At 49.3% G+C, this 24,833-nt stretch overlaps 1 protein-coding gene across 1 annotated transcript in view; it reads left to right on the top strand.

Moving 5' to 3' along the window:
* Nucleotides 1–15,207: 15,207 nt before the first annotated feature.
* TFCP2L1 (transcription factor CP2 like 1) overlaps nt 15,208–24,833 on the top strand; it is a 55,282-nt gene continuing 45,656 nt past the window's right edge. Inside the window, exons 1-2 of the mRNA XM_047085312.1 lie at nt 15,208–15,269; nt 18,697–18,848. Of these exons, the coding sequence (XP_046941268.1) occupies nt 15,208–15,269; nt 18,697–18,848 (214 nt within the window). The remainder of the gene's footprint in view (nt 15,270–18,696; nt 18,849–24,833) is intronic.

The raw sequence follows: 24,833 nt of genomic DNA, 5'->3' as shown, positions 1-24,833 counted from the left end.
CAGCTCCATGTGTGACCCCAATCCAGAAACTTGCCTCCCCACGGCCTTTTGTGTTGTTTTTCTTGCGAGACGTGTCCTACGTAGAAGAGTGCATCTGGTATCACAGACATTTTTGTTCTTTGAGGTTTTATTTGTTTACTTTGTGTGTGTGGGTGTGAGGGAGGGAGCGAGGGAGGGAGGGGCAGAGAGAGAGAGGGAGAGAGAGAATCCCAAGCAGGCTCTGCACTCACGGAGCCCAGCTCGGGGCTTGAACCCATGAACTGTGACACATGACCCGAGCCCAAATCAAGAGTTGGGCGCTTAACCGACTGAACCCCCCAGGTGCCCCACTCCTATTTTTTATGAACACTGCTGCCCCCTCCCAAGGCTTTTTTGTGACCGAGTTCTGGTGCACGAGTTCAAGAATTTCTGCAGGGAAAATACTTACGGGCAACTGCCGGGGAGTGGGATGTGGACAAATTTAACTGTTTCCTGCCACCCTCCTCTACAGCGGTTTGCAGGTTCCTGCCGCCCTCTGCCCTGTTCCACATCCCATCCAACACTCAGTGTTTTCTGACTCTAAATTTTTTTCCGGGCTGGGGCGCCCGGGTGGCTCAGCTGGTTAAGCAACCTGCTTTTCATTTCAGCTCAGGTCCCGATCTCACGGTTCGTGAGATTGAGCCCTTTGTTGGGCTCTACCCTGACAGCACAGACCCTGCTTGGGACTCTCTCTCTCTCTCTCTCTCTCTCTCTCCCTCTCTCTCCCTCTCTCTCCCCCTACCCCCACTTTCCTTCTCTCTCTCTCAAAACAAATAAATAAACTTAAAAAAAAAATTGTCCCCCGGGCTGTTAAATTTTCTTGCCGTGTAAATTGTTACTTTCCTGACTACTAATTAGATTCAATGATGTTTTTATACGTCGAAGGGCCATCTGTGTTTCTTCTCCTGGGCAATGCTGCCTCACTTCCTTTGCCTATCATTCAATTGAAAGGTTTTTCTTATTCTCATTGATTTATGGGAATGCTTAATATATTCTGGACCCTTATCCCCATGATTACACTTACTGCAATGGGCTTTTTTTAAAAGTCTGAACGATGCGGGCTCTGATCTGTTGACCTCTGTGCTGGCTCAGTCCTTCCCCTGTGGCCCCTCCTCCTTGGCCCAGCCCCCTGTGCCCCTGCCTTGAGGTCATTTAAAACAATCAGTTTGGGAGGGAAGGTTCACCCGTAATCTGATTTTCCCGGTGGGTTTTCCAGTTCCTCTGGCAGAAAACTACTTTGTCTTCACTGGAAGGAAACTGAAAAGGCTCGAAGGAAGGTGCATTTTCTCATGCTCTGCTAAAGTGGCTTCACGTTCATTTCGCTGCACTCCCTGCGGAAGGGAGCAGCTGAATTCAACTGTACAAGTCTCCAAATTACAGGACCCTCAATCAATTGAGAATTCAGGCTGTATATTTAAAAAAAAAAAATTGGGGCGGGGCGCCTGGGTGGCTCAGTCGGTTAAGCGTCGGACTTCGGCTCAGGTCATGATCTCGCAGTCCGTGGGTTCGAGCCCCGAGTCGGGCTCTGGGCTGACAGCCCGGAGCCTGGAGCCTGCTTTGAATTCTGTGTCTCCCTCTCTCTCTGCCCCTCCCCTGCTCATGCTCTGTCTCTCTCTGTCTCATAAATAAATAAAAACATTAAAAAAAAATTTTTTTTTAAATCGGGGCGCCTGGGTGACTCAGTCGGTTGAGTGTCCAACTTCGGCTCAGGTCATGATCTCACACTCCGTGAGCTCCAGCCCTGCGTCCAGCTCGCTGCTGTCAGCTCGAAACCCACCGGGGATCCTCTGTCCTCCTCCCTCTCTGCCTCTCCCCGACTCATGTGTGTGCGCTTGTACTCTGTCTCTCTCTCTCTCTTCAAACTAAACACTTAGAATTCAGGCTGTAGGCAGAGTGGTGTTTCCCTCATCTCTGACCAGCTGGCTCTCACCTGGGTTTTCTCTTTCTTGCAGCACGTAGTTCAAAGCAGTCAGAAGGAGCTGGGCCTACATATGCCAACATTCTGCCCCCTTTCCAACCATGTGCCCTGACCTACTGCCTTGGTGGCACAGAGTCCGGTTTCCAAAGCATCACAGGCAACGATTCGGCCAAATATTTCACTACCACATACCTAAAGGTAACAACTCTCAGTCTTCCAGCCTCTCACATCTGTACCTTTACAGCCCCAAACCTGACCCTCTCCATTAGGCCGATTCCAAAACTTTAGATTCTGTAACTTGCAGTCCTCACTCTGAGGTATCAGATTAGGATCAATTAATAATATCAATGAAGATTTGATCCGCAATCCAGGACTGAAATGGTGTCTTCATGAGGTTTTTAGGGACGTAGGCTCCTTTTGTATTTCTGCTAAGACGGCATTAAAATGGACATTTAACCTTCACAAGATGGCTGCCTGAACGCCGGCCTTCACAGCTGCCTTCAAGGCAGCAGGGAGGAGCAAAAGGCAAGGGCAAAGGAGATTGGTTAACTGATTCAGCTCTCCCTCCCCTTATTCTTTGCTTGGGATTCTCTGTCTCCCTTGCTCTCTGCCCCTCCTCTGCTCATGCACCAGCGTGTGTGTGCTCTCGCTCTCTCTCTCTCTCACTCAAAATAAATAAATAAACTTAAAAATATATATATATTTCTATGAGCATTGAGCCACTTTTAGGTGGTAAAGACGATACTCAGATTTCAGTACTTGATTCAACAGAATATAATGTGGAAAAATGCTATATTCGGTGTGGGGGAGGCAGTGGCCTATCGAAACAAATGTGAAAGAACACTTAATCCACAAAGAAGCTTATAGTAGTGGGGCACCTGGACGGCTCAGTCGGTTAAGTGTCTGACTCTTGATTTCAGCTCAGGTCATGATCTCACGGTTCATGAGATCGAGCCCTGAGTCAGGCTCCGCACTAAGGGTGTGGAGCCTGCTTGGGATTCTCTCTCTCTTTCCCTCTCTGTCTGCCCCGCTCTCTCTCCCTCTCTCAAAAATAAATTTGAAGAAAAGAAACTTCTAATAGTAATTTAAAACTTCATCAAGCAGGATTATTCCAATTGAAAACACTAAGAAATAGGACCATCAGGAAAACCAAATCAGCTTCTGAAGGTACCAAACGGATGTAGGGTGAACTAGATGGAAAATTAGAATCTGTCAAGTTATAAATAGTTTTACCTAAGACAGACATCCATTTTCCCCCTTGCCATTATTCATGAGTAATTGACAAACATAAGTGTATATATTTAAAGAATACAAAGTAATAATCTGGTATACATACACACTGTGGAATGATCACCCAAATCACCATAATTAACATATCCACCACCTCACTTAGTTAAGGACATTAATTATTATTCAATGACAAACCCTGCAAATCCAAAGTAAGACTCAATTTCGCGGTCAGGTAATTAATAATCTACCTGGAAAAAAAGGCGAGGCAATAAACTCAGAGTCTAGCCTGTCGTGTATTTCTTGCATGACATTAGCTGCAGACGCACTCTGTGAATTTCTGCCCAGCGATTCCTTTTACCGCTGACTGTGGTTCAGGCACAAAGACATTAGGTCTAAACGCGTGGACTGAGCTGAGAATGAGCATTCCCCGCCCGCTGGGGCGTTATCAATAGGCAGCAGGGGACCTAAGGTTCCCTATCTTTGTTGTCTTACCATAATTCCAAATATGCACCTTAAGGTGATTTTGTTCTGAAGACAAAATCTCACCACCTTGAGTAGGTGTCCTATGGTCACAATTAACAATAATAAACGAAACTCCAGCTTTGAAGAGCTGGCCCACGCCACGCCACGGAAGAGACATGACCTTGTGAGCCGGACTGAGGTCGGCTCACCTTCCGAGGAGTTTCTCCAAAAGCCCCACCCACCAACTTCAACTTACATCTCATTGGCTAGAACTTAGTCATGTGGTTAGCTCTCTCTTTGAGGGACCCTGGGAAATGGAGTTGTTAGCCGGGCACAAGTTGCCAAGAGCCCACAAAATCTGGGTTTTTTAACAAATAAGGAAAGAAAAGATATTTCAGGTGGGCAATCCTAACAAGCTGGGACCAAAAGGAATCTATTTCCTGCAGAATTGTTAGAAGGGATGGAGAAACAAATGAAGGCAATGCTCTCAGAAGCAACGTGGCTTATTTGGTCCGATCAATCTCAGAAAATTAACTTTTTCTGTCACCACCCATTCCAGGAAAATGGATGACCTCCGCCCAGCCTGTCACTCCTTGTCCAACTTTCTTGTCAAGTCCAAATCAGAGCCTTCGATGGGTGTATCTCATGGGTTGGAACTAGGTCACAGTCTGCAAGGGAGGCTGGGAAATGTCGTTTTTTTTGACATCAGGCCTTAACATGGTAGGATTCACCGCTGTGTAAAGCCAGCACATTTCATTGATTCAAGACACATAACTTTTCCATGTTTCCATGTCTCTAAAATTAGGATGCTTCTGGGGGCGCCTGGTTGGCTCAGACGATTGAATGTCACACTTGAGCTCACGGTTTGGGGGTTTGAACCCCGCGTCTGGCTCTGTGCTGACAGCTCAGAGTCTGAAACCTGCTTCCGATTCTGTCTCCCTCTCTCTCTGCTCCTCCCCTGCTCACGCTCTGTCTCTCTCTCTGTCTCAAAAATAAATAAACGTCAAAAATTAAAAAAAAAAAATTAGGCTGCTTCTGACCATCAGTACTGGCTCTTGGCCATTGGCAATTTTGTAACGACATTGGTGTTGTTGCATGTTCGTGGGACTTCCTTACAAAGTCAAGAAAGCATCTCTTATTAGAAGGGTCAGATGGCCTCAACCATCTGCTTTCCAGATCCCAAACCCTTGTGGCTGCCATCTCTTCCCATTCTATTTGTCTTTATGCACTTATGACCTAAAAAAAGAAGCCTTCTCTCCCAGTGTGGAGGGTTTCTGGAAGATACAGTGACAGACACAATGGGAGGTCCATCCTCTCTGGGGCACGGTGGGAATGAATGCGTAGGAGGGAGAGAGCCCCTCAGACAGGAGACTCCGGGGTGTAAATGCACAGAGGCAGTAGGGACAGCCTGTCTAAGGAGAGCAGGGGGATAAGAAAGTTCTCGGAGCCTGAGTCCTGCTTCTTTCTCTCAGGAGCTAAGGCTCCACAACCTGTTGGACATCTCCAGCCTCCCTGAGGAGCCAACCTGACTCAGGTCCCAGCCAGGTACTCTCCTTCTAGCCCAGTGCTTTCTGTCCAGAAACCCCGAGCCCCATCCAGACTCCAGCTGTACAAGTTTAAGCAAGTGGCTGAAGCTCTGAGCCTTGGTTTTCTCATCAGTGAAGTGGGTGTGATGCCATCCACCTCCCTAAGACATTGCGAGAGTTCAAGGCCATCATGAGCAGGGGTGGGGAGTGGGGTGTCAACACCTCGGCTGTGCCTGTGGGAGGGGCTCTCTGAGTGCCACTCCTTGCTTTCCCCATTTCTCTGGACTAACAGCCCCCTGGCAAAGAGGCACCAGATCCGGCCTCCCTGCAGAGGCTGGCACTTGGAACCGGGGACGTTGGCAGAAGGGGGCATAGAGCAGATGACAGGACTCTTGTCCGGTCCCTGGACACAAGGCACTGTGCCAAAAGTGTGTACGGCTGACCCTGCCCAGGGCAACTCGCTGAACGGGGAGTAGGGGATTTCTCATCAGAATGAGGAGACTTGATGACCCAAAGGACTGGTGGGAGAATCTAGATAGAGAGAGGAGAGTCGGTAGAAGGCAGCGCGTCTCTGGAGTGGGAGGGACTGGGCCTCATATCCAAGCTCCTCTGGTTGTTAGCCATGAGCCCCTGTGCAGGTCACCCGATGTCTCAGACCTTTACGGTCTCATCTGTAAAATGGGCACAAGGGTGTTTACAGGACCATTTGTGAGAACCAGGCAAGCTCGGAAGCATTATGTTCCCATCCACCTCTTGGAACACGCTAAGGGCTGAAGTACACTAGTTATGTGTTAGAATATATCCGCCCATCTGGGCTGTTTGGCGAATGATACATGTTAGTGGTGGAGATGAGCTTTGCTTTAAGAAAACCAAAACACTCCTGCCCAAATGTATCAATTTGACTATTTCAATTCCGAAGAGGGACTTACTATTTTTTTTATTTTGAAAGGTGTATTTTTACTTATTTTGAGAGAGAGAGAGAGAGAGGGAAAGAGAGAATCCCAAGCAGTCTCTGTGCTCTCAGCGTGGAGCCCGATGTGGGGCTCGACCCATGTGCCGTGAGATCACGATGTGAGCTAAAATGAAGAGTCAGACAGATGCTTCACCGACTGAGCCACCCAGGCGCCCCGGAAGAATTTGTTTTTAAGGCTCTTTTTATTTTGGAATAATTTTAGACTTACAGAAAAGTTGCCAGTCTAACACAGAGAATTGCCATATCCTGCTTGCCCAGTTTCCACCGTTAACATCCTAGATTTCTGTGTACATTTGTCAAAGCTAAGAAACTGAGATTGGTACAGGGCTATTAAGTAAGCTCCAGACTCTGTCTGAATCTGAAGGAGCATCTCTGAGAAGTCACTCTCTTCCCTGAGAGAGCGAGTGAGGTTCTTGACAGAGAAACTGGCACCACGGGCATGCGGGTGACAATGTGCAAAATCGGCCAATGGGATTCAAACGACAAAATGAGGGGCACCTGGGTGGCTCAGTCAGCTGAGCGTCCAACTTCAGCTCAGGTCATGATCTCGTGCTTTGTGAGTTCGAGCCCCGTGTCGGGCTCTACGCTGATGGCTCAGAGCCTAGGGCCTGCTTTGGGTTCTGTGTCTCCCTCTCTCTCTCTCTCTGCCCCTCCTCTGCTCATGCTCTGTCTCTCTCTCTCTCTCTCCCTCAAAAATAAATAAACATTAAGAAAAAAAAAAGGGACCAAACTGTGATTTAGCCAAGCTTGCAAGGTAGCAGGGTGTGAGGAAGAGACAACTTGAAGTCAGGAGGCCTCAGTGCGTGCTTGAGTCTGCCATTTAATCTGTGTCTGCACAGCTCCCCTTACCCAGGTGCCTCTGTTCCTTCGTCTGTAAAATGGGAATAATATTCCTTGCCTGGGGCCCCTGGCAAGGCATGGCAGATACCAGTCTCCCCCTCACACCCATTCTCCCATCTTCCGCAGTTAGAAACTCCTGATTTTAAGCTGGGCACGTGTCCCTCCACCAAGGACTGCATTTCTCAGCTTCCCATACAGCAAGATGAGGCCAGGTGACTAGGTTCCAGTCAATGAGGAGTAAGCAGAAGGGGTATGTACGTCTTCCTTGAAGACAGAAAGTATGCCCTTATTCTGCCCTCCCTCTTTGTGGCTGGGTAGAATGCTGTCATAATGGCTGGAGCTCCGGCAGCCCTTTTAGACCGTGCCACAACCTTGCCAGTGGAAGGCACGAATGGCAAAGAAGGTGTAAGAAGGCCAGGTTCCTGAAACTGTAGAACTCCATGGGCTAATTACCTCTAGACCAGGGTTTTCTCAACCTGAGCCCTACTGATATTTTGTGCTGGGTAATTCTTTGGTGGGGGCGAGGGGGGCTGTCTTATGCATTGTCGATGTTTAGCAGCTTCCCTGGCCTCTACCCACTAGATGCCAGTAGCACCCCACTTCCTAAGGTGTGACAACTGAAAATGCCTCTAGAGATTGCCATCTGCCAAGGTCACTTTTGGTTAAGAACCACTCTTCTAGGGGCGCCTAGGTGGCTCAGTCAGTAAAGCATCTGACTCTTGACCTCGGCTCATGTCATGATCTCAGGGTCATGACATAGTGCCCGTGTTTGGCTCTGTGCTGACAGTGTGGAGCCTGCTTGGGATTCTCTCTCCCCCCCCCCCCCCCTCTAAAATACATAAATAAACTTAAAAAAAAAAAAAGAGCCTCTGATCTAGAGCAATTCTATCCAATAGGAATAGTCACAAATGCAAACCACATATTTAAATTTAAATTTTCTAGTAGTTACATCAGAAAAAGTAAAAATAAACAGGTGAAATCAGTTTTAATAATGTAGTGTATTTGACTCAATATATTAAAAATACTGCCAGGGGCTCCTGGGTGGCTCAGTCGGTTAAGCATCCAACTTCGGCTCAGGTCATGATCTCATGGTTCGTGGGTTTGAGCTCTGTGTTAAGCTCTGTGCTAACAGCTCAGAGCCTGGAGCCTGCTTCGGATTCTGTGTCTCCCTCTCTCTGTCCTTCCCCTGCTTGCACTCTGTCTCTCTCTTCCTCTCAAAAGTGAATAAATGTTTAAAAATATTTAAAAAAAATTACTGTCAGGGTGCCTGGATGGCTTAGTCAGTTAAGCGTCTAACTCTTGATTTCGGCTCAGGTCATGATCTCAAGGTTTTAGAGTTCAAGCCTGCATCGGGCTCATGCTGACAGCGGAGTCTGCTTGGGATTCTCTCTCTGCCCCTCCCCAGTTCGCTCTTTCTCTCTCTCTCTCTCAAAATAAATATTTATAAACTTGGGACACCTGGGTGGCTTAGTCGGTTGAGCATCCAACTTCAGCTCAGGTCATGATCTTGCAGTCGTGAGTTTGAGCCCCACGTAGGGCTTGCGGCTGTCAGGGCGAAGCCTGCTTCAGATCCTCTGTCTCTTTCTCTCTCTGCCCCTCCCCTCCTTGGGCTCTCTCAAAAATAAATACACGTCCAAAAATAAATAACTAAACTTAAAAAAATTATGGTCTGGGAATGCAAGCTGGTGCAGCTACTCTGGAAAACAGTATGGAGGTTCCTCAAAAAACTAAAAGCAGAACTAACCTACAACCCAGCGATTGCACTACGAGGCATTTATCCACAGGATACAGGTGTGCTGTTTCGAAGGGACACATGCACCCCCATGTTTACAGCAGTACTATCAACAATAGCCAAAGTATGGAAAGAGCCCAAATGTCCATCGATGGATGAATGGAGAAAGAAGATGTGGTATATATATACAATGGCATATTACTCGGCAATCGAAAAGAATGAAATCTTGCCATTTGCAACTACGTGGATGGAACTGGAGGGTATTATGCTAAGTGAAAATAGCCAGAGAAAGACAAAAATCATATGATTTCACTCATATGAGGACTTTAAGAGACCAAATAGATGAACATAAGGGAAGGGAAGCAAAAGTAATATAAAAACAGGGAGGGGGACAAAACAGAAGAGACTCCTAAACATGGAGAACAAACTGAGGGTTACAGGAGGGGTTGTGGGAGGGGGGATGGGCTAAATGGTTAAGGGAATGCCTCAAGGAATCTACTCCTGAAATCATTGTTGCACTATATGCTAATTTGGATGTAAATTTTAAAAAATAAAAAATAAAATTAAAAGAACAAAATTATTGTCACTTACTACAGGATTGGTATAAGAATTGTTGCCAGGCTATATTGCATTCTTTTATTCATACAAAACCTTTAACACCGGGGTGTTACAATAGTAACATTCAAGAAGTAATTAAAAGCGAGATTGGTGATGTGCAGTTGAGAAAGGGAAAAGGCTTTCCAGAAGGAGGGAGAGGGCACTCTGTAGACCCCAGGCATTGTCTCCGCCCCCCCCCCCATGTGTCATCCTCTCCACTGAACAATGAGACTCAGGTCAGAGGGCATGGTGGGTGCTGTGCCCCGCCGAGGTCCCCTCCCTGCCAAGGCACTCAGGCCCCTGATGGCAGTTCATGCCACCTACTGGGTCCCTCTCCAGGACTCCTCTCCAGCTGAGTCACTGTGCTCAAGGGCATGTCCTTTCCCCAGGGGCAACCTGTGTCTGACCGGCACTGATGAGTGGGGATGTATCCCTTGCCCAAATTCTGGACAATTCTGAGGGCCATCCCAGCCCCAGAGCTCCCAAAGGATCCACGAAGACCTCACAGCTTATCTCACTCCTCTGCCCACTCTGACCCTCACTCACTCCCAGACAGCTTGCTGATCCCAAGAGCACTCCTCAGTAAATGTCCATCATGCAATCGGCAACAGAGAGGCTAAGTGACTTGCCCAAGGGGACACAACCAACCCGTCCACTCCCCAGAAGTCAGAGTTCACCAGGGCTTACTGTCCCTTGGCCCCTTCTCACTCCAGGGGTGTGCCCTATGGCTCCCCGCTGTTGTAACCCCAGGGAACCACACTGTTTCCTCCCTCTGCACCTTTGCACACATTGTTGCTCATGCCTGGGGAATCACTTCTGTTCCTTCACCATAGAAATCCTACCTCCCTTGGGAGGGTGGAGAGTGGGGGGGAAGCTCAAATTACCCATCCTCTCCTCCCCCAGGAAGCCTGCCTGGGTTAGCCAGCTCTAAAATCTCTAGATGGTTCTAAATCCCTAGTGTGCTTCCTGTAATCTGTGGACACACATGTGCAGTAAGAGCCCATGGGAATTGTTAAGCCTGAAGAGTTGGATGAGGACAGAAGTGGAAGGGGCCAGGAGAATATCCTTTCTGGGCACCACCTTGTGAAATTTGTGTGCATTTCCATGTTACTCCTAGAAGATTAGTTAATTGCGGACTAGACTGTACTAGGGAGTTTCCATCTGAAGCATCCACCACGGTGTTTCATGGCAGCTTATGTCAATCTGGTTAATCTGGAAGCCCATGAGTAGCCTCTCTATGATGTCCCCATGTCAGCTGTAGGACATGGGAGGAATCTCCTGCCTGGGAGATTCCAGACCCTGGTCTAGGCTGGGGGTCAAGAGGCTGTGCCAAACAGGACCCAGTACCGAGGTCCAGAGTCAGACGGCTTGGGTTCAATCTTGAATCTCAGGCACCTTGCCTTGGGTAAGTCACTGCAGCATTTGGAGCCCGTGTCCCCTCCTGGGGTAATCTCACTGTAACTTGCACGGGTGCAGTGGGGATTGAATGCATTACATCAATACCTATGCAGAGCCAGCGCTCAGCAGGTGGGAGTTTCCTCCGGGTCCCCTGCGTAGGGCGCTGCGCCTCAGCGTGCCTCCAGGCCTGAGGTGCTGTAAGGAGAGGCTGGCAGGCCAGAGACAGGGGCTACGAGGGCTCCCTCCTGCCAGTCCGATTCTATTTTCTGTCTGGGCCGTGGGAACAGCAGTGAGGGCTGGCCGGGCCTCAGCCTGATGGGGCTGCACACCCCGTGTTTGGGCAACCCACTGTCCGCCAAGCCTATTGGCGTAACAGTGCACCTTCTCTCCCCGGAGAGGCTCTCCCCCGGGGAGGAAATCCCTGCCTCTGAGCTCTGCAGAGGCGTCTTACCTAGGCGAACCTGCTAGAGAAATTGCCAAGGGGCAGACCGCGTGTTTTTCTAGTGAGGGGTGGATAGGCAGACACCTGGTCTGCACCTCTTCTTGGCCCTTTGGCCTTTTCCTTCTATCTCGTGGTCTTGCAAACTGTGGCTGCTCCCTTACTCTGGTGGAGCCCCTCCTTCCCCATCTGCCAAAGGGCCCGCAGCCCCTTCTTCCCAGGGCTACTGTGGGAAGTGTCCAGCCCAGAGTAGGTATTCCCAAAATAACAGGGAGGATCTCAGTCCTTCTCCCCTTCAGGGAGTCCAAGTCAGGAAAATCAACAGCTTTTTGGTATGAGACATCACTGAGGTCCACTAGCCCTGTCCTCCCAGTATGTGGACAGCTGGGGTGGGCACCTCCTTTCTACCTACCCCCCAAACGAGCAGTCCCTCCTGTGTGTGTGGGCCCTGAGTGGCTGACATCGGGGCATGGGGCACGGCCTGTGCAAGGAAAGGTCATGGGGTCTGGGCAGATGCGAGCTGCTTGCTACCCGCAAATACCTGGGGGCATCCGTACCTGCCTTTTCCAATTGTTTTAGAAGGGGCTCTGTCCTCTCCAGGCAAAGCCTGTGAAACTTGAATTCTGGAGCCGGGCAAACGTGATCCTTTTCTTTTCTCTCCTGTGCCACACAGGCTGCTGAGGCTTCTGGCTTTTATGTATACTTAGAAATAAATCTATTTCTAAATGAAATATTTCAGATTGCCAAAATACATAGTGTTCTTTTTTTTTTTTTTAATGCTTATTTACTTATTTTGAGACAGTGACAGAGAGAGCCTGTGGGAGGGTCAGGGAGAGAGGGAGAAAGAGAATCCCAAGCAGGCTCTGTGCTGCCAGCATAAAGCCCAACGCTGGGCTCGATGTCACTAACTGTGAGATGGTGACCTGAGCCGAAATCAAGAGTCAGACGCTTAACCGACTGAGCCACCCAGGCGCCCCCATAAAGAGTGTTCTAATGGCCATTCATGTTCCCACTATCCAGCCTAAGGGAGAAATGATTCCATAAATGATGGTAATGACCTTCGGTGAGTTGAAGGCCCCTACGTGAGCCCGCCTCCCCAGAGGTAAGTCCTCCTCTGAGGATGCTGTTTATTACTTCCTGGCCACATAAGTAAAGACTCCTGTGCAGTATCTAGTGTTATTCTACATGTTTCTAAACCTGAGAAAGCATGTTATACAATGTGCAACTTATACTTGGCTTCTCTCTGCTCTGCCCTTAGGTTTCTGGGCTTCATCTACGGAGTTCTAGTTCATTTGCAGGCTTCCGGAGTCCTTCATATCACGTGAACAGGCCACAGATGGCGTAGCTAGCCTCCCATTAATGGACATTTAGTTTGTCTCCAATTTTTGCTATTACAAACAATACTGGGATACATATAATTATACAGACTTTTCCCTCTGGCTAGCATACCTCCCTTCCCCAACCTCGGTCGCCCAGAAACTCCTATGCATTTGTCAAAACCATCCTCGCAGGCATCAGGACCCGGACTCTTCAGGGTGACCTCCTCCCAGAGCAGCTGGAATCCCGGGTGGAGCTGCCAAGAGGTGTTGCCCCTTGAGGACTCTGTGGGGCCCCGGGCTGCTACTCCTCAGGAACAGACACGCATCGGGGCCCTGGCACACTGGCCAGTCTTGTTCCAAGAAAGGAATGCAGGGCTTTAGGATAGGAATTGATGGTAGCCAAAGAGCACGGGTTCTCGAATCTGCATTTTGGGCGAGGCTCGGTGGCAGGGCTCATGTTCCTTCTTGCAGCATCTGCTGGTGGCTGGAATGGCGGGGGGCTGGCTGGGCTTTGATCTCCAGCGGGGCGGTTGGACGCTCTACACGGTGGTTCAGGATTCCAGAAAACCAGAAGCAGAAGCTGCCTGGCCTCCTAGGGGCCAGCCTGGAACAGGGCCAGGATTATTTCCACTGCATTTTGCTTTTGCCCATGCTGTGTGCTCAGTTGGAGACACTCCTCCAACCCCCACTTCACGGATTGGCCTAACTTCCATTTACCCATCCATCAGGAGACATCACTTTCCCCGGGGACTCAAAGCCCTCCCTCATATTCCCAGAGCAGCCTGTACTGCCTTGATCACACTGCACTGGAATTGTTGCTTTCCCAAAGGCCTCTCCAGGTAGAATGCAAACTTGTATCCCGCGCCATGCCTGGCACATGGCAGGTGCTCTGGGCATATTTGTCCAGTGAAAGGATCCAGTAAAGGGTGTGCTTTTTGCACAGTACCCCAGAGAGCCTCCCATTTAGATGCTGCACTTGTCACGGACCCTGAGACAGAGCTTAGTGTTCAGGATGTTTATTAGGAAGTTTCCTTGAGATTAATACCTGTGTAAGGGATGGGAAGGAAGCAGGAGTGGACTGAGGGAGATCCCTTGGGAGGAACCCAGGACAGGTTTGCCTGCCCCTAGGCGTGTCCTGGGGCTAAATTAGCCCATCAGCAGAAGATGGCCAGACTTTCATTCTCCTGTCTCAGTAGTCATTGGGATGTAGACCACCCCTACCTGGGTGTGACCTTGGGGGAGGAGGCTGTCTGCAGTGGAGGCTATCCCAGAAGGGGCTGATGGTTGGGGGGCTATCTGCTTACGGCCCTCTCTGTGGCTCACAGAGTAAGTCCTTCTTTGGAGGGGGATTGGAATGACGCGCTTTTGTTTTCCTCTTGGGATAGAAGAACATCTTGGTGGGGGGGGGAGGGGGCAGGTAGTAGTCCCTGAGAGCTAAGAGGAAGTGCCTTGCCAGCTGTGACCTGTGGCTGGAGGAAGAGTTGCTGTGAGAGCAGAGTACTGACATCCATGCCTGGGGGAGCTGGAGTTTCACTTCCAGGTCTTCATGGGGCTTCATTCCATCAACACTCAGAACGTCCACCTCTTCTGTGCCAGGCACTGTGACTTGTAGTGGGGGGGGGGGGTCTGGGTATCACTTGGGTGTGAATCGTGTCTCTATGACCTCCACTCCCTCCTTTCTGACCACTCCCCCATTACCCACTGTCTACAGTTCTTCCAGACTGATCTTTGCAAAAAGCAAATCACGTATTCAACTCTCCTCCTTAAACCGTACTTAGAAATCCCAGCTCCGGGCGGGCCAGGGCATGCCAGGCCCTCTGTCATCTGCTCCGTCCAACTCTCTCACCTTATTTCCTTATCCCCTTGGTCACCCGGCCCCAGACATGCTAAAGTGGATCTGCCTTGGCAATTACTGCTGCCCTTGCCTTCGGCCACTTTCCCTCCAGATATTCAGAGGCTTCTTCCAAGTCTGTAAGATCCAGGTTCAATGTCACCTCCTCCGGGAAGCCTTCTCTGATTACACACTCGATGCATTTTTTTTTTTTCATATTTATTCAACAAATATTTATTGAGCACTCACTATGTCCCAAGCACTTTCCAGGCAGAGGGGATATTCGAGGAGTTGGACTCCGGGCCTTGCCCTCTTGCAGCTTATATGCTAGTGGGAAAGACAATCAATCAATCAACGAAGATAAAAGGTGCCACGATTTCAGAGTGTAAAGTGCTATTGAAACACACACACACACACACACACACACACACACACACACACACACACACACACACACACACACACCAAGAGCAAGGTAAGGGGGGCGAAGAGTGTCCGGTCGGGGTCCGTCACATACAAGTAGCCTCCCCCACCAACCACGGTGCAGCTGTGCGGACCCGCCCTGGGCGCGGAGTCAGGAGCGGCGCGCGGAGGAAGCCCGGGAGGTCGTCGGAGCGGCGGCGAGGGTCACCTGGGCCCCACCCTCGGCTCCAGGCCGCCGCCGCGCCGCCGCGCGCTCGCTCCCGGGAAGGGCGCGCCGGAGCGGGTCACCCAGGTGCGCGGCCTCCGGGAGCCACCGCCCCGCCGCGCGGCCTGGGGGGGGCGGGTCCGACCGTGGCCCCGCCCCCGGGCCGTCCATAAATGCGCCGGGCCGGCCGGCACCCCGGGTTCCGAGCGCGGTTTCCAGCGGGCGGCCGGACGTCGGCGCGGCCCGCGGCTGGTTTGCTGCCACGCCTGGGTCGCGGCGGGTGCGGAGCCGCAGCCATGCTGTTCTGGCACACGCAGCCCGAGCACTACAACCAGCACAGCTCCGGCAGCTACCTGCGGTAAGGGCCGCGCCGCCCCGGCTTTACGGGCGCAGCCCGCGGGGCGCGGCCGGGGTCGGCGGGCGACGCGCCGTCGGACGTCCCGGGGCGGGGCGGGAGCCGCAGGGCCCCGGGTCCCGAGCGCCCTCGCCGCGCCCCGGCCTTCCCGCTGTCCGCCCTTTGGGGACTGGGAGGAACGTCGCCAAGGTCCCGCCTAGGGACGGACGGACCCCGGCGGGGCCCGTCCTCCCTCGACGACCCTGGCGGGCGCGGAGCGCACACCTGCTGGCCGCAGCCGTCCAGTCCGGCCGCCTCCCCCGTCTCTCCTCTCCACGCTCGCGCGGGAAGAGAGAGGAAACTTCCTGCCGTCAGTCCGGTGCCCGTCGCGGGGAAGTCTGGTCCCCTGCTCTTTGCCCCTCTCTGCCCGGGTCCTTCTCTGAGCCTCGCGCCCTCTCCAGTCACCTTGGGCCGCGGGGCGAGTGAGCGGCGAGGGCGCGCTTCTGCCTCGCGCGCCGGCGGGCGGGGGCTCCGAGGAACAGGTGGCCCCCTCTTTCCAGGTGGTCTTGCGTTATCGGCCTGGGGCCCGCACGTTTATTACCCTTGATGGAAATCTTTCTTCTTCTGCAGGGACTTGACTAGTGCTCTTCAAAGGGAAAAGTAAGTCGTGCTTGTTTTTTTCAAAGTTCTCTCCCATCCCCTTTGAGGAAGTACGAGCCCCGTTAGCTTCGGTTCCTGGAGGATTGTTTTTCCCTGTTCTGCAGCTGGCTGGGCACTAATGGGCAGTCATTTCATTTTCTGAACTCGCCTGAACCAGCTTTAGCCTGTCTTTATTTCCATCCTAGTCACGGTTTATGAAATGTGCCTAATTTAACCCAAAGGGCATTTGGTATGGGCTCAGAGAAAGTGAGTCGTGAGACCCAGGGAGAGGGAGTCGCTGGCACTGGTAGCCCTGAAGTGAGAGCCATTCTGAGTGCCCCCCTACCCCCCCCCCACTTTTTTGCCTCAAGAAGTTCTCACTCAGATGTAGCAGTCCACGTTATTTGGAAATCCTGGCTTCTGATAAGTATGCCTCCAGTAGTCCTCTCTGAAGCCATCACCCTTCGGGAAGCAAGGAAATGATTGGGGTTAACTGATGTGTCTTCTGTTCCTTATTCCTGGGTCTGAGTAGTAGAAGGTGGCAGAGTGTAGCCTCTTAGTTGAGGAATGATGGCTTCCTTGCAGACCCCGTTGATGTCATCCGAGGGAAGCTGCTGGGGGAGGGTGTGGGGGATGTTGGGAGTCCACTGGGGGTTGTTAGACCCTGCAAAATTGTATCCGTTCACCTGTATGAACTGCCACAGTGGAGTCCCTTTTTATGGTACTGTGCCACGTGGTTACGGTTGTGGTGTTTTGGCCAAATTTTAGTTTGTGGCCATTAAATATGTTGCCGTATCTTAAAAACAAGTTTGAAGGTGACCTTGAGTGGAATATGAGTGTATTTAAAACTTCCTGGATACTTAAAATGTCATCCCATTAGGGAATAACGCCCCACTGTGTAGGAGGCTCTTCTACTGAGATGGAAATTTGTCTGTGGAGTTCCTTAGATAGCTTTTTAGGATTTTGGTGTTGTATTGGAGGTCAGGCGGGGGGGTGGGAGTTGGGGTGCAAGGTGCCCCAAAGCCATATTGGCTTCTGGGGTCATTTTGGGGGCACGGATAAAGAAACATTTGGTCCATGGTATTTATTTTATTTTCTATATTTTTACTTCACTCTTTGGAAGCTAGGGTTTTCACCCTTACAGAGGCTGACCTCGGTGAAGGCCAAGGTGAGGGTTAGTGACTATTGCCACTGGTTCCCGCAACTCCAGAGTGAGCGTCTTGTCCTTTTCCTTGGTTTTTATATTTTATTTTTGGTCTCCTCATGCTGCACCACTTGTGCAAATCGTCTGACCTTACCAGTAGTGGCCTTTACTCTTTTCTTCCTTTTTCTGTTTGATGTTCTCGTGACTTTTATTCCTTGGCAAATAAGGATGCCAGGCTTGAAACAAGTTACTGTTGAGTGATGGTTCTTACCACCCCTGCCTTTTCTTCTTCCTTTTTTTTTAATTTAAAGGCAGCAGGCGCATGGATTATTAACTTAACATGGTCTGGGCAAACATGACCTTATGCAATCCCCAGGTGAGCAGGCCTGCCTGCTTCTCCCATGTTCCTAGATAACCACTTGGGCTGGGAGTGAGCGCCAGTCTGGCAGAAGGAAAGTGCGGTGTTCGGAGGGCTAGGACAGCACTCGCTCCTGTCTTTGGGCTGCACATGGTGGCCCGGGAGGCCCCCCCCTGCTCAGGAGAGTTTCCAGGTGTGCTCTGAGCCAGACTTTAATTCCCGCGAATGGTTTGGCATTGCTCGGGTGTGTGCCGGGTTTGTGTTTTAGAGACTACTGGTTTATTGTGTCAAATGAGGAACAGATTGTACCAGTGACTCTGTGGTTTATATAGTGAAGCAGGGTCAGTGGATGTGATTCATAACCTGGGACACTCAGAGGGAGGAGGGTGATCAAGATAAGGGCCCCAGCGCTTTTTTGGCACTGGTTTCCTAGCTGCTTGTAATTTAGAGGTCTTAAAGCCACTCCTGCTCACAGGTCATTTGCGTTCTCAAGAATTTCTTTTTCCCTTGTGAGGACACTTCAACAGTACATCTAGATACAAGTCCTAGGCTGATGTGAGACTGATTTTTTTTTTTTTGGATAATGTCAGGGGGATTTGTTCAGAGGTGGAGGAAAAGAATCTCTGAGCATCTTGATGTTTTCCGGTTGGATAAAGAAAACTGAATTAAAGCCAAGGTCTTTCCTGCTTGTTTTGCATTTAGGAGATACTGTATGACCCTTAAAATTATGAGTCGACTGTCCTTTTTTTTTTTTTTTTTTTGAAGAGTGGTGGTGGTAGGGTGTCACCTGAGTGAGTGAAATGCAATTCTTACGTGTTTGCATAGTTTACGGAACCCTAAGGACAGGGGTGAATTGGCCCGAGAAGCCACCAGTGAATAGAATGGCTGACTTAAAAAAGTTACAGGTTTTGTTCAGATTCTTATGCTAACTAAAAGCCAGCCTTCCTAAGGAGCAGTCTCCTGTGGATGGAAACCATGTGGCATTTACAGTTTACCCCACTGCCGCTGGTCCCTGTGACACAGAAGACTTCTGTAATTTGTAGATAGTAGATAAGTTTGCATTTTTGCCTCCTTGATTCGATTCTGTAAATCCCTGCAGGGCCACTGGGGACAGGTGTATTCTGTTGGAAACCTGCCTCTCTGAGCGTTGGTGATCGGGGTTCAGAAAGCTGAGCCAGCACGCTGCCCTGCATTTCGCTGCGCTGCCCTGGGTGCCCCTGGTCAGGATCCGCTTGTCCATCGAGGCTGTGTCTTCGCCCTGGGGCTCCCGGGGGGGCCCCATGCCTGACTGCCCCCTCCGTGTGTTGCAGCGATGTGCTCGCCCTGCCCATCTTCAAGCAAGAGGAGCCGCAGCTGTCCCCCGAGAGTGAGGCCCGCCTGCCGCCCCTGCAGTACGTGCTGTGTGCTGCCACGTCCCCGGCCGTGAAGCTGCACGAAGAGACCCTGACCTATCTCAACCAAGGTAGTGGCTGGAACGCGGGGGCCGGGGCAGAGCCTGGGGGCCGGCGCGACCTCCCGGGAGGGATGGGGAGTCGGCCTGAATGACCCCCTTCCGGCTTCCTTACCTTGTCACAGTGGGGTTAGTCGGGAGGGAGGCTGTCGCGTCAGACACATGCATTTCCCAGCCGTGGGACCTCCCTGAGCCTCTGTGTCTTCATCTGCAGAGTGGACGCAGCAGCTGTGTTGTTATTCAGGCCAGCCGCGGGGTATGCGCGGTTTCTTGTGCACGCCCTCCGTGGGGCAGGTGCTCAGCGATCCGTGGCCACTGGTGTGATTACTGTTGACTGTGACCACGACCGATGTCCTTGCCTGGACGTAGATGGAGCGCGTGAGGTATAGCGGACCTGCTGTCCTTTCTGGAGCCGCAGCAGGCCGTGGCGGGAAGACTGGCCCCGTCCTAATGTGCCACGGGGGCTGGACCCCGCACATGCCAGACGGAAGCCCTGTGTGGTGCTGGTGATAGGGCCGTGCACGTGTCCTGGGAGAAGTGGCGTGGGCTTTGCAGTCTGAATCTCAGGTCCGTGACTTTGAGCTGCCTTCTCTGTGCCTCTGCGTTTTCACATGGAAACCGAGAAGTGTAATTTTGGGACATTCGAAAGGAATGAAGTTGTTCTAAGTGTCTGCGATGATAACGGCTGTTGGGCTGCTGATTGCCTTTATCAGGACACGTGGATCAGTGTCCCAACAGATGGCGTTTTTGTGGTTTCTGTGTGAGCCTGTGTGTGTGTTTATTGAACTTCCTTCCTGGGTCACCTCCTAGACACCCCGGCATCAGGTGGGTTCGCTGACCCTGTGTTTCTCCGTGGGGAGAGCAGAGGGGCAGGGAGCACAGCCGTTCCGGTGGGCCTGCACTGTCCTGCAGGGTGCCACGGCACTTTTGTCTTACGTGGGCTGCCTCCTTTCTGGAAAACTTGGGAGTCCTGAATTTGGAGGGCCAGCCAGGGCTGGAAATGCAGCCGGATCGTCGGCTGTCCTCTGCTGGCTGGCCAGCTTCTGGCCGGGGGGACCAGCTGAGTGCTAGCAGGTGGCTCTGCGTCTTCTCCGGGAGGAAGCAAGCCCCCTCCCATGGTTGACATGACCCAGTGGAAGGGCATGCCTGTCCCCTGGGTGACTCCCTGGCCTCAGCTGGTTGCCAGGCCCAAACTCAGTTAGCAGTAGGGGGCCTGACTCAGGCTCTGACAGTATGAGGTGTTCATGGGGAAGAATGCCTCTGGGCTGGTCTGTGGAGGGGCTTTTGCCATTTTCCTTTCTCTTTCAGAGAAGGTCAAACGCTACAAACTTGTGTACCTTTGCTTTCTTGTCTGGGCCTCTGCTCTTTTGTCTCAAGGTAGCCTGGAGAAATTGGCTCCTGTTTGCTGAGCTTTGAGGCCCGAGGCTGGTCTTGTTCTGGTCTTGTCCTGCGGTGCTGAGGAGTAAGTGGTTGGGGGCCACGAGTCTGGCCCTGGACACTGAGTGTGCACCCGCCTCCCTGCCCCGTCTGCAAGGCCTTTGCCTGCCTTGCCTGCCTTCCCTGCACCCCTCCCCCCTTTAATCAGCCAACTTTGGACCATGTTTGGCAGTCTGCATACTGGGCCTTTTTTAAGAGTTTCTCCTTTGTTCAGTGCAGAAAAGTTAAGAGGGGAAAAGAGTTGCCTCATGGTCTTACTATCCTGTGTCAGTTTGGTGTATTTACTTTAGATACTTTTTAAGTTGCATTTTCCTGATTATTAAAATAACACGTGCTCATGATAAACAGTTTGGATGATTTAGACAAGTATAGGAAGAAAACGGGAAGAGAAAAAATGTGAAATCTCCTAATTACACCTGAGAACCCCTGCTAACCTGATTTCCATGTGTATTTGTGAATGCATCTTTTAGAACTGTGACCCTACTCCAGAAGTATGTCTGCCTTTCATTTTTTTTTTTTAATGTTTGTTTATTTTTGAGAGAGAGAGAGAGACAGAGAGAAAGCCTGCGTGCACGTGAGCAGGGAAGGGGCAGAGGGAGGTGGGGGGCGGTGGAGACAGAATCCGAAGCAGGCTCCAGGCTCTGAACTGTCAGCACAGAGCCCGACGGACGTGGGGCTCGAACCCACAGACTGTGAGATCATGACCTGAGCCAAAGTCGGACGCTTAACCGACCAAGCCACCCAGGTGCCCCTGAACTTCTCTCATTTCATTCGAAATGCTTTGAGAACCTAAATTTTTGTAATGGTTGCAAGATATCACATGTTCTAGGTCTGTTGCTTCGAGCAGTGTCATGGATGGACACTCAGCTTTCAGTTGCTATCTTTGTGTGAAATGTTGATCAAAAAAAAATTAATAAATTACCTTCGAAGTAGGATTACTGGATCGAAGCCTTCTCAGCAGAATGTCCCAGCAGGGCACAGTTTACTGTCTTTTTCCCAATATTGGATGTTGTGGCTTTTCATCTGAATAGTGAAACATGGAACTTAAAGCAGAATTTCTGTCGTTGTTATCGTAAGCTAGTATCCGTCAGTCGGTGTGGTCAAATATTTATTGTAAAATAGGTTTCTTGATCTTTTACATTTCTCCATCAATAATGTTCATGTTCTTTGTCCATTTTTCTATTGGGAGGTTTATGTCTCACTGATTGTAAGAGCACATCATATTAGAAAAGTATCAACTTTTAGTTGCTATATGTTGCAAACATTTTCCCTTGTTGGCTGCCAGCCGTTTCTATTTATTGGGTGACAATTATATTTATGCTGAGGGATCTGTGTCATAATTTTTTTTTTCTGTGTAAAAATTTGTTTGGAATGTCTATTGTAAAATCTTTCAGTCTCTTAAAACAGTTTTTCTTCTATGCTAAGAATGCCCACCCACCCCAAAATCACTTAGTAGTTTCCTAAATTTCATTTCATGGTTTCCAAGCTGTAACACTGAAATGCATTTGCAATATTTTTTGAAACTTAGTAATTAGGCATTTAATGATATTTTGGATTATTATTACTTAACATATATATATTTTTTCAGCCTTACCAGTGAGATTTATACTGTCACATTACATTTGGAATTTATGATGTGATATAAAGGTCTAACTTTGTTTATTTTTCTAGATAGTTAACCTACTAGTTATTGCCTAGTTTATCCTTTTCTCACTGGCTTAAAATGCCGCTTTGGAAACATTTAAAAAAGCTGTATTCTAGGGTATTGGTCCAGAAACAATGCCTCGCCCCTTGTATAGGTATTTGTCCTGTAGCCCAGATATTCATTGATTCTTGCCCCATTTCACCCTGACCTGTTTATCGTGGCTTGGAAATTGTTTCCCTATTTGAGTGTAGAAGTCCCTTTAATCATTTTCCTTAGTTACTCTTGATCATATTCTTACAGATGGATTTTACAACCACTGAATCTGCTTGGTATACCTTTTTTCTTTTTTTTCACAGCGATGAGATGATACACTTTATGAAATTGTTTCTTGATTTTATTAAATACTCTTCTTGTAATAACATTTTTTTGTCATTAAAGCCTCTTTAACCTCATTTAAAATGTTTGCATATCATTTCGCTATTTTTTTCTTGTTATTTAGGATAGCATAGTGGCATCACTGCTTGAAGAAAATATACAATGTAGTGTGTTTTTTTTTGTTTTTTTGTTTTTTTGTTTTTACCATGTTTCCCATAATAGAGTGGAAAGTCTGAGGACAGAGCCATGTTTTATCTTTTTAAGTGCTGTATCCCTGCCATTAAGCTTGGTGCCTGTGATACTGAAGTAGGTGTTCTATTGATATTTAGAAAATTAAACAGTAGGCATGATTTACTTTCCATTCTATTTTTCTCTCCTCTCTTTAAAAAAAAAATTTAAATGTGTATTTATTTTTGAGAGAGAGACAGTGAGAGCCAGGGAGAAGCAGAGAGAGAGAGGGAGACACAATCCGAAACAGGCTCCAGGCTCCGAGTTGTCAGCGCACAGCCCAATGTGGGTCTCGACCTCACGAACTGGGAGGTCGTGACCAGAGCCGACATCGGACGCTTAACCAACTGAGCCACCCAGGTGCCCCTCTTCTCTCTTTGTTGCTGTTACTAATAATGCTGAACTGAATATCTTTTTCAGTGTCTTTTATTTAAAGTAGTCTATACTTGTATGTCATAGGACACATTGTCACTGATTCAGTTAAAAACAATGGTTTTGATACGTCATTTAAAACCTTTTTGGTTAATTGAAAAGTTAGATATTAATGGTATTTTTTTTTAATTTAAAAAAAATTTTTTATTTTTTTCAGTAATCTCTACACCCAACATGGGGCTCAAACTCACAGTCCTGAGATCAAGAGTCACCTGCTCTTCTGACTGAGCCAGCCAGGTGCCCTGCTATTAACAGGATTTAATGTTTATTGCGTTGGCTCTGTGATGTCTGTTGTACTATTTCTTAGGCCACGCCATATCCTCTTCCTTAAAATGGTATTTTTAAAGCTCTGAAAACATGAAGGGATGCTCTGTCTGGAAGACATTTAAACCATCAGATGCTCATTTCTCGCTGTAGTGTCAGGACAGTGTGTTCCATATGGGTGTCTTCTCACCAAGCCTAATGGCTGATTTTATATATGGTAGAAATGATTTGTAAACAATGTATGTCTTCTTCCTCTGACATGGAGTCCTAAGAAGTGGGTGGACAGCTGTTGCATGGAGGTCTGCAAAGTCCCAGATCAACCTTTTTGTCAGTGGCCAGATCTTTCCTGAAGGCTGGAGCCAGAAGGCTGGGGTAGGGGGAGGAGTCAGGGAGAACCGAGGAAAGAGAGCCCCAGGCAATTTGTGTAGGGATTTCTGGCTTGGAGATAAGGAACAGCTTTGCAAGACTGGCTTGTTTTGGAGAAGGCTTTTGGTGTTTCCTTATAAAGAACTCTTGAATCTTAAATATAGTAATAGATTCTTACGGGAGTCATGAATGAACTTCCTGTCCTTCAGAATGAGAGGTGGTTTAGTGCAAAGAAAGAAAAGCCACAAGCAAAGGCAAGAACGAAGTGTGTGTGTGCTTGCAGGGGTGGGGTGGGGGTGCAGTTAAGTACACTGTCTTGAAGAACCCTAAGTGGTTTAGGTTAACTAAGGTTGGGGGAACACTAAGAGTTTGAATGATACGGCTGGAGGGGTAGACCAGATGGCCGAGTTCTCCAGCTGCCTTGTGAAGGCTGAGCCATTGGGCAGCCACCTGGGCAAGTTACTTAACCTCTCAGTGCCTTCAATTCCCCATTTATAAAATGAAGGAAATAAAGTCCCTACAAAGAAAATGCTACTATGTGGACAAAATGGGTTAATACCTGTAGAGCCTTGAAAGGGGTGTCTGGCACATAGTAAGCACTCAAAATTGGCCATTATTAATAAATAGAAACCTCTTTACCCTAATTCTCTTTTTGAGAGAGAGAAGGTGCAACTGAGTGAGGGACAGAGAGAGAGAGAAAGAGAGACTCCTACAAAGGTAGATAGAGAAGTGGGGCTCACCTGAAGCAGGGCTTGAGCTCCCCCGATGTGGGACTCAAACTCACAAACCATGAGATCATGACCTGAGTGGAGGTCAGAAGCTTAATGACTGAGCCACCCCAGCGCCCTTTATCCTTTTTGTAATTCAAAGATGAACACAGGTTGGTTCTAGAGCTAAGAATTGCAAGGTGGGAGCTTTGGGACAGATTAAAGGCAGGAAGGCCTGCTGAACTTTTCTTTTCTACATTCACTGTACAACCAGATGATAGACATAACCTGGAGCAGACATTTCCTACACAGGCTGTTAAAATACCGTCTTTAATTTTGTGATTCCAGAAGGTATTGGACCCCTCCCTAGGTGATGTCAGCTGTTGTGTCGACGATTGCTTTGCTTGGATCCTCAACCACGTAAAGCTTTGTGGAGGACCTCTGCCTTTAGTGTGATACTTTGTTCAGCCCTGTAGAATTTACAAACTCTGATGTTCTCTTTTGAATAATTCCCCCAAAATGTATGATCCCCATATTACAGGT

The sequence above is a fragment of the Lynx rufus genome, unplaced genomic scaffold (assembly GCF_022079265.1).
Source record: "Lynx rufus isolate CCGP_SWC_20201006 ecotype Redwood Valley unplaced genomic scaffold, mLynRuf1.p SCAF_2, whole genome shotgun sequence".
In the NCBI taxonomy this organism is placed as follows: Eukaryota; Metazoa; Chordata; class Mammalia; order Carnivora; family Felidae; genus Lynx; species Lynx rufus.
Note: the sequence above shows the minus strand (reverse complement) of the source record. Positions and strands in the feature narration are given on the sequence as shown.